The following is a 9378-nucleotide window of genomic DNA, read 5'->3' as shown; positions in this document are numbered from 1 at the left end:
ACTGTATATCTATTATTATCTGTATCTAAAGACTTCCTAAACTTTTAAAGAAGAACTGTGGTTATTGATCTAGGTTTTATTTTTTTGAGAAATTTACTATATTTAATCGATTAATGGAAAAAATTAAATCGATTGCACATAACCTTATCTATCGGATCCTTTACATGGTACATTGTTTAAACATTGCAATTGCTAGTTATATTTTTAGCGAATTTATCCATAAAAATTGGTAAAGGCGTTCGCAGTCAATAGGTGCAATGATGCTACCCCAATTTGAGTCTAAAGACCGTTGTCGGTTAGAGTCCTAGGACGAGTGGCGATCTTCTTCAAAGGTCCTTCCAACTCCGATGCCGGATGTAAAAATTTAAGAAGGAATTCCAACTGATGACGACCTTTAGACTCGAAGCAAGACAGCGTCACTTATCCAGAAAACGTTGTTCGTAACCATCTGCAATTCGACCCCCCGCGTCCACTACAAATATCAGTATAAAAAAGTGGTCAAAAAATATTCTTTACTCGAGTACAAAATCCACATGTTCAAATTTGACATGTGCTGTTTATTATTAAAATTTTACGTAAAGGATTTTCAATGAGTCACAGGGACTTCCTGTTATTTTTAAACATTTAAATTCATACCTACCACTTCCTTGCACACCTACTTATATGTGTAGTCATGATATTGCACGTCTTAAACTGGATAATACGTTTCTGTCTTAAAATAAACTGCCTTTATGGATAAAATGTACAGGTCTGTAAACATATCTACACAATGTGTATACATAGATTGGTAAAAAAGTTGCACGTGGCTGTATTTACATTAAAAAAACTTCAATCAGTAAAAATACTATACACCAGGCTACCACGCTTCCAATTTTACTAATCTAAAGGCAATACTAGTTTGAAAAACACTAAATTGGCGTTTTAGTTTCAAGAATGTAAGAAAATCACATGATAATAGATGATGATGGTAGGAAGCAAGCCAATATTAACATTTTATAGAAATGAATTAACTAAAACAAATCAAAAACCGGCTTCAAAAACAGAAAATAGACCAAAAAGCTTTGTTATCTTTGGGCTCAACGATGATTAAGTTTAGCAACCGTTTATCGACTGTAAAAAAATAACACGGGTCTGCGATAAAAAAGTTTTTTGTATAAATTTATCTTAAGCATGTAAATATTGGTGTATATTTTGCAAATATAAANAATCTACACTACCTTTTGTCTACCTGCTTGTCTATCAATACGGACTAATCTTTGAAACAAATGAACCGATGGCAATGAGACTTTTCATAAACGGATTGAGGAGATTGTCAACAGTAATGTAAGCTAATATTCGAAACGTCTGAATCAATTTCGATGAGACTTTACTTACACGAAGAAGAAAGTTTACCAGGAGCAATCTAGACTACCTTTTGTCTGCCTGTTGGCTATTTTCTGAAACGACTGAACCGATATCGATGAGACTTTTTATAAACAAATAGAGGAGATTATTTACTTTTTTTATAAGAGTTGCGTTATAAAAAGATCTTATTTGACATATACACCTTATTCACCCCATCAAAAAATGTGCTCAATGTAATGCGTTCTTGGTATCAGACCTCTTAATTTTTTTTTGCTTCCTAAGTGATTCTGACTATCTCATCAAAATTTTGTTTTACTGGACAAATATTCCATTTATTGATTCTAGTAGAAAATACTTAAAAGAAACTTGCTGAATCATAACGAAAATTAAAATGTCCGTATCGTAAAAAAATCTACTTTTGCAATTTCTCTTAAACACCCGATCGATACCCGAAAATAACAACTAAAAAGTGTTTTGAAAAAAGAGCTGAAATTATTGTATATGTATAGGGTTGTTCGGAAAGGCATTTTGTTTTTTTTTTGTGGAAATGAAAGACAGTTTTCGTATAATAAACAAATACTTTATTAAATTATATATTGACCGTTCTGGAGCATTTATGGGTTAATGTGACGTGATATATACCATATGAATATCGTTTTCTATTACTTTTAAGACAATTACGACAAATATTAACAATTTAAGAAAAAAACTTTTCAAAAGAAAAAAAATTTGGCAGACCTGTGTAATCAATCATTTCGATTAATATTTTTCTGATTAATCGAAATGATTGGCGATATTATCAAATAGCTCAATTAATCACTATAATTCAGCGATCCGAATAATCTTTTAATCGAAATAGTCTATCATTTTATTTAATTGTTTTACCGTAGGCATATTTTACTATAATCCCATTTATTTACAGTTTACGGATCTCCCGTATTAAAAGAGTGATTTTTTTGTTTTATTTTACATTAAAATTTATTTTCTAAATAGTTAACAAAAACATTGCCTACTTGTCATATAATATTAAGTCAGTACACTTGTCACGATGACATTTTATGACGAATATTATTAATTGGACCACCCAAAAAGTTTTGAAAAAGTTTTCAACGATACAAAAGAACGCACGTAGATGAATTTGAAATGGGTGGGAATTACAGCATTTTTTTTTTTAGTTTGGCGCCCACCCCATTTATTAATATCTTAACAACTGCCAAGTTCTTGACCCACTTCATTTCTAAACAGTAAAATTAGTAGACATATCTTTTATTCACCTACATTGCGGTGAATCATCATTATAATCCTTTAAAAATATTTGCAGGTGAGCATAATATTTAAGTGTAACACATGATATGTGCGCATTTAAGACCAATGTCTTTTTTGTTCTAGTAATTATTAAATTAGTGTTTAAAGCCATGCCTAGTTATTATTATTTACATTTTCACAAATCTTTGTCAAAAGTTTCCAATTGGAAACATAAATATGAGAGACCATTCCTCTAAAGCTAATTTAAATTTCTTACTCAATTAATGATCAGAAGACATCTTTCGGTAAAAATCAAACATTCTTTGCTGGTTTATTGTGTCTATTGAGACATCTACCGATTAAAACTGAGTCCTTCCAACTCCGACGCCGGATGTAAAAATTTAAGAAGGAATTCCAACTGATGACGACCTTTAGACTCGAAGCAAGACAGCGTCACTTATCCAGAAAACGTTGTTCGTAACCATCTGCAATTCGACCCCCCGCGTCCACTACAAATATCAGTATAAAAAAGTGGTCAAAAAATATTCTTTACTCGAGTACAAAATCCACATGTTCAAATTTGACATGTGCTGTTTATTATTAAAATTTTACGTAAAGGATTTTCAATGAGTCACAGGGACTTCCTGTTATTTTTAAACATTTAAATTCATACCTACTACTTCCTTGCACACCTACTTATATGTGTAGTCATGATACTGCACGTCTTAAACTGGATAATACGTTTCTTTCTTAAAATAAACTGCCTTTATGGACAAAATGTACAGGTCTGTAAACATATCTACACAATGTGTATACATAAATTGGTAAAAAAGTTGCACGTGGCGATATTTACATTATTCTATATGTATAATCCAGTGCACATTTTGTTCAAAAACAACTCATCGATATTTAACAAGAATTAAAATAATGATCATATTTTACATATTACACATTACANATTTGACATCACTCTTAGACTTTAAACCTACTGTTTATTTTCAATATGTTAAAGTATAAAATAAAGTCTATTTTATAAATGAAACATTTAATGACTATCATGATAAGATTAAATTTACTAACGAAATGGAATCCAACAATAGTATCTGCTTACTAGATCTAAAAATCTCCATATCTGACAACCAAATTTAACTGATTGGTTCAGAAAACCTATGTATCCTAGGAGATAGCTTCATTTTTACTCGAACAACCCTATTAGTAAAAAACAATCTGGTTGGCAAAGTCATTCCTTTATCGATGCAAGCACATAATCAAAAACACTCTAGTAAGGAATTACGACCCCATCAACTTCATGAACAATAACGTAAACAAAGGATTTAAGCACTTGGGACGTAATAAAGCCAATACCAGTAATATTATTTCTGATAGCAACTCGAACAACATTGTCCCTCCATACAACCCTTTGTTTTCTAAACAATTTACAAATTGTTTCAAAACTTTCAACATTTTTCAAAAACAATAATCAACTTGATAATATCGTGAAAAAAATGAAAAGGTAAATTATCATCCCACGTCATCACAATATTGATTAATGTTGGATTTTTCACCCCTGATATAAAAATAAAGTTTGAAGATACAGAATATGTGGACCTGCAGAAGTAATTCGTTGAAGTTCATTTAAAATATTTAATTAATTTTTAAAAAAATTTCACCTGGAATTCTGGAAAAGCAGACGTAAAAAGTACATAATAATTTGTTCCGAACCCGAAGGCGTTTAAGTCAGAGTGTTGCACTAATAATGAGAAATATTTGAACTGAAAAATCTTGCGATCAACAACTGAAGGTTTATCTCAAATCACTTACTGAGGTAGACAGTGAAAATTGTAAGCTATTTGACGTATCCCTATCATATTTAACAGGAATTGTATGTAATGTACTCTCAGTGAACAAATCCAATCAGCGCTTGACCAGTTTTTTCACTAAAACCTTTTTGTTCCTTAGACAGTTACTATTCGTTAGAGTGATTGTACAGTCTGTTGAAGAAGCATTCAAAAAATAAAAACTAAATTAAAAGGAAAAGTCTTTGCCAACATTTTCGAACCTTACTGTAATTGCAATACAAAGTTTCATGGCTTTCATAAAACCGTTCTAATGGCGCTCTTCACATTGCGTCTCATTTAACGTTTCACAGTTTCGACTTGTGCGTATTATTTTCAAGTGCGTTTTTCAGCTGCTTCGGTTGTTCGTACAGAGGTCAACAGTTTCTAAATCTGCGAAGACACAAGCACACGCACGCGAGCGTGCAATCTAATTGAGTTTTTCAGGCTAAATTTAGAGCTGAAAACGGACCTGATCGGTCCATGACTGGACCGCAATCGTTGACAATTTAACAAACCAGGAAAGAGATGCAATCCAACTTTATTCGCAATCACGCCCAGTTGTTCTAATAAATAAATTGAATTCATAGTTTTATGTGAGTTTACATTTGCTGTTAATAACGTTTATGTTACTGCGGTCAGTGATCTGACCATTTGGACGGTTGCCACAGGGTGCATTTTCGGAAATAACTATTATCAAAACAAAAACGAACAATCATCTGAAATGATTACATGAGCCGTTTTTGACGTTCATGCTCAATAGTGAGAATGAGTTACTATATTACTGAAACACTGGTTTACCTTACACAGCAAATTGTGAAACTATTAATAACAGGTCATCAAATTTGGAGATTAAGTAAAAGGAAAATTGCCATCCGAATCCGACCTCTTCATTGCCTCACCCCCTCATAACCTTAAGAAATCCTAGCGTCAGACCCCAAAAAATACAATGTTTGCTCTTTTGAGAGAAAACTAATAAGTAAATTAAAAGATCAAACCAATAAGAGAGTGGCCATTTATGTCAATGTACTTTTATCGATAATTTAGAATCTCCTGAGTACGTCTGGATTTGATGATACCCTTAACTCAAACCCCAAAAAAATTGACATTTTTGGGTAGTCAGAGAGTATTATTACATGAAGTAAAAGGTCAAAAAGACTAAGAGAAAATCCTAATCTGCACTACGTCATATTTAGGCTTCCTAAATCTGACTAAACCGAAATAGATACGTAAATACAATTGTCAACTTTGATCATAATTTAGTCATTCAAAGCACATTCTATTTCTCGTCCATTAATAAGCGATTCCGGGATTCGATACCGAAAATGAGCAAAACTAAATATTTATGTAGTAAAAGATATTAAATTTCACTTCCTAAAATTTCTACCGTTTAGGTTGCTACTACTTACCTACTAATTTTGTCAAAATGTTGAGGTCCTTGATGAGCGTTTATACGAAGGAAGCCTAGCACCTGGTTTATTTCAGAGCTAATCGATGCATTAGATGCGGTTTACAAACAAAACCATTCAAAGCCAAACTGAGGAAGAAAGCAGCATGACTCTCAAAACATCACGTTCCGCAAACTCGGGAAGTTATAACTAACCCGGAAATAAAATATTACATGGCGCTGAGGCAAAATCTGCAAACAAAATCGCTTTGAGAAATAGTTAGAAACAAATTCAATAATTTGAAAGCATTTGTAATTAAACTTAGACGAGAACTAGTAATTTGTTCTTTTCCTTCATAGCAGTAACCTCATTGACAGGAAGTGATTGCTTATCACGGTTTTACAGGCAATAAATATGCTGGTTTATGGGATTTAAAATTCCTAGCAAGTATTTCCTTTATTTAATTGTCGGATTAACTTGTGTAACGGGACCAATGCTGTAAACATGCCACTCCTCGCAGGATATAATTAGGCTTAAAACTCATAAAAAAAGGCTGTAATCCTCGAAACCCACATTTGTTTTAGTGAATTGAAATTATTTTTGCCGCAACATTCTGGTCCACTACAAGAATACCTTAGGACATAAAATCTTAACCAGTAAGAAGGAAATGTAGTTCAAGGTTCAAAATACAACATCGAAAACATATGTACATATATCGCTCACGTATAAATAATTAGTTACATCAGCTTTCAATCGTTTTTCCTTTTTTTTTGAAAATTCCGAAACTAGATTTGAGGCTATTTTCTATATATCGTAGTTTTTCTAGGCGCTGCTCTTTTACACGCCGAGGTGGCTATGGAAAAACTGGGAGGGTGGAAAGATACATGCACTAATGATGGACCTGGATGTTGGTATATGCACTGATTTGGAGAAAAAACAGAAGAAGAAGCTGATGTTGGACTATCTGTGGGAAAACCTGAGGTATCACAATTGGTGGGCTTACAAGTACTATCTCTGTGAGGTTTTGGCCCTTGTAAACGTAGTAGGTGAGTAAACAATCATTCCAAAATATCGCAAAGGTTTTCAATCTTGAACACAAAAAAGAACACTTTTGGGCGTTTCGTTCCCAATACTACTAATGTTGCTGGACGGACAATCTCTCCAGACATTTTAGGAATCGTGGAAATGGATGAATGGTGGTTGGAGTGAGAAATATGAGACAGACAAAATAAAGACAGAATAGAATGGAAGATAATCAGCATTTGCCTAAGTGAGCCATGCTAAGCAATGGTCTAAACCTCCAGACGACTACGCTTGCCAACCATGAATGCACATTTTCACTAGTTTTTCTCAACGTGATACAGTAATTAAACCCCAAAACAGAGCGTAATCTGTAGAGATTTACCACCAACTGCTTACCAAGAACTTATTATAAAGTAAAGTGACACTATAGGGTGACCTAAAAGTTTAGACTGTCCGGTAGGACACCAGTTTGATTCCAGATCCGCCAGTGCTGATCCAAATTTTTGTCTAGTTACTTGGATCATTTAATCGAATATCGGGACAATAATTTTCTACAGATATATAAAATCATTCACTTCTTCTTTGTCTTCTTTTCATCTATCTCATATTTCTTTCCGTAGTCATCACCCACACATTCCCACGATTTCTACCCTCTGGAAGGACTTTCTACCCACTAGCATTAGTAACTAGTAGATGTGAAACATCTAAAAGTACTTCCCTTAGCTAGAGCGACACCTACATACATAGCATATAATTATTTAGTGATGTTCGTTCTCGTACTTATTCCTGTGAAATTCTATCGTATGTGAAACTCTGTCATATGTATTTGTTTTGTTCAATTTTTTTCAGGGCAAATGTTTCTCATGAATCGCTTCTTCGACGGTGCATTTTTGACCTTTGGCATCGACGTCATAGCGTTCTTGGACAGCGACCAGGAAGACCGCGTGGACCCAATGATCCAAATCTTTCCCCGAATGACAAAGTGCACGTTCCACAAATATGGGGTGTCGGGTGAGATAGAGCGACACGACGCCATTTGCATTCTGCCATTGAATGTGGTGAACGAAAAGATTTATGTGTTCTTGTGGTTTTGGTTTATTATTCTCGCGGTATTAACGTTTGTTACCGTTATTTATAGGATTATAATTATTTTTTCGCCGCGCATGCGAGTTTATCTATTGCGCATGCGCTACAGATTGATTAGGAAGGACGCAATTGACTTGATAGTGCGTAAGAGCAAGATGGGCGACTGGTTTCTCTTTTACATGCTCGGAGAAAACGTCGACACGGTCATATTTAGGGACGTAATGCAAGAGTTGGCAAACAAAATCGGTAGACATAATTTCCACCACATTGGCGGATTTAAAGGAGATATCCAAGAGGCGTAGCTTTTAATACGATTAAATGGTACTTATCCTTTCGTAATATTTTCAAAAGACCATGTAATAAAAATATTTAAGGGAAAAAGATAAAGCAAACTTCAATTTAATAACCGAGAAAATGATATATGAAGCTTCAAGGGTGCTCTAAATTGTTTTTAAAACTTGTCTATTATGATGCTCGGAAAATATTTTTCTTTCTTTTCAATTTTAAGTGTAGACTGATAGACTATCAATATAATAATCGAGACGAGTGAAAAATCGAGGGCAACAAAACTCTCATAAAAATCCCCACCGCCCTGAGACACAAAATTATGATAATGGAGAAACTAAGCCAACTGAAGTCCTTCAGAGGAACCAATTTATCATTAGTTTATAAAGTCGTAGGTCTCATTTTCACCGACGTTTACTTTTTTTTTCATCGATCAGAATATCTCATGTATTTTTNATTCTTATAGAACAATACCAGGTTAGAAAATGCGTCACATTACAATGATTCATTTTTTATTTTTGTTGTGATTACAACCCAAGTAACTCGTAAAAATACAGAAATTATAACAACCTGGGTCTAATCAATTTATGCTATACAATCAGAATTTCGGCTTCTATTTTTACAAGAATCGAATGAAGGGATAACTCATCTTAATTTAATATCAACTACAATGGAAGCATTTGCCCTTTGCATTTTGTATTTTCAAAATAGAAAATGAATATATATAAATGCTGTCCAAGTACAAATAGAAATAATATTTAGAATATACGTAAATAATTAATCCTCAAAAATATTTAGATGTAAACTTAAATTTCTATTAGTGTACTGAAAATAAAGAAAAAAGAATATTACCATCGATCTACTTCCAAAACTGCCGACACAAATTATGCAAAGAAATTAGGGTAAAATATAATCAAAAATTGGATTAAGGGTATGCGGTAAAATTTGAAATTTAAATTTGAACACAGTACGGTAGTTATATACTCGTTTATATATATAAATACAGTGTAAATTCTTTATAACGTCACTCGATTTAACGACAAACTCCTTAAAACATCGAAATTGCTTGACTTTGGTTGGTTTACATTGTTTTCTATACAATATTACACTCTATATAGCGTCACGCTCACTCTATTTAACGACAACAATGCGGCATTATAAATCATTGAGCA

The 9378-nt window shown here is 33.2% G+C and overlaps 1 protein-coding gene across 1 annotated transcript in view; it reads left to right on the top strand.

Annotated features, from left to right (window-relative positions):
• LOC108743599 (innexin shaking-B-like) overlaps positions 1-8640 on the top strand; it is a 29962-nt gene extending 21322 nt beyond the window's left edge. Inside the window, exons 3-4 of the mRNA XM_018479178.1 lie at positions 6639-6858; positions 7685-8640. Of these exons, the coding sequence (XP_018334680.1) occupies positions 6639-6858; positions 7685-8223 (759 nt within the window). The 3' untranslated portion in view covers positions 8224-8640. The remainder of the gene's footprint in view (positions 1-6638; positions 6859-7684) is intronic.
• The last annotated feature ends 738 nt before the right edge of the window (positions 8641-9378 follow it).

The sequence above is a fragment of the Agrilus planipennis genome, unplaced genomic scaffold (genome assembly GCF_000699045.2).
Source record: "Agrilus planipennis isolate EAB-ADULT unplaced genomic scaffold, Apla_2.0 scaffold19, whole genome shotgun sequence".
NCBI lineage: Eukaryota > Metazoa > Arthropoda > Insecta > Coleoptera > Buprestidae > Agrilus > Agrilus planipennis.
This window is presented reverse-complemented; position numbering and strand designations above follow the sequence as displayed.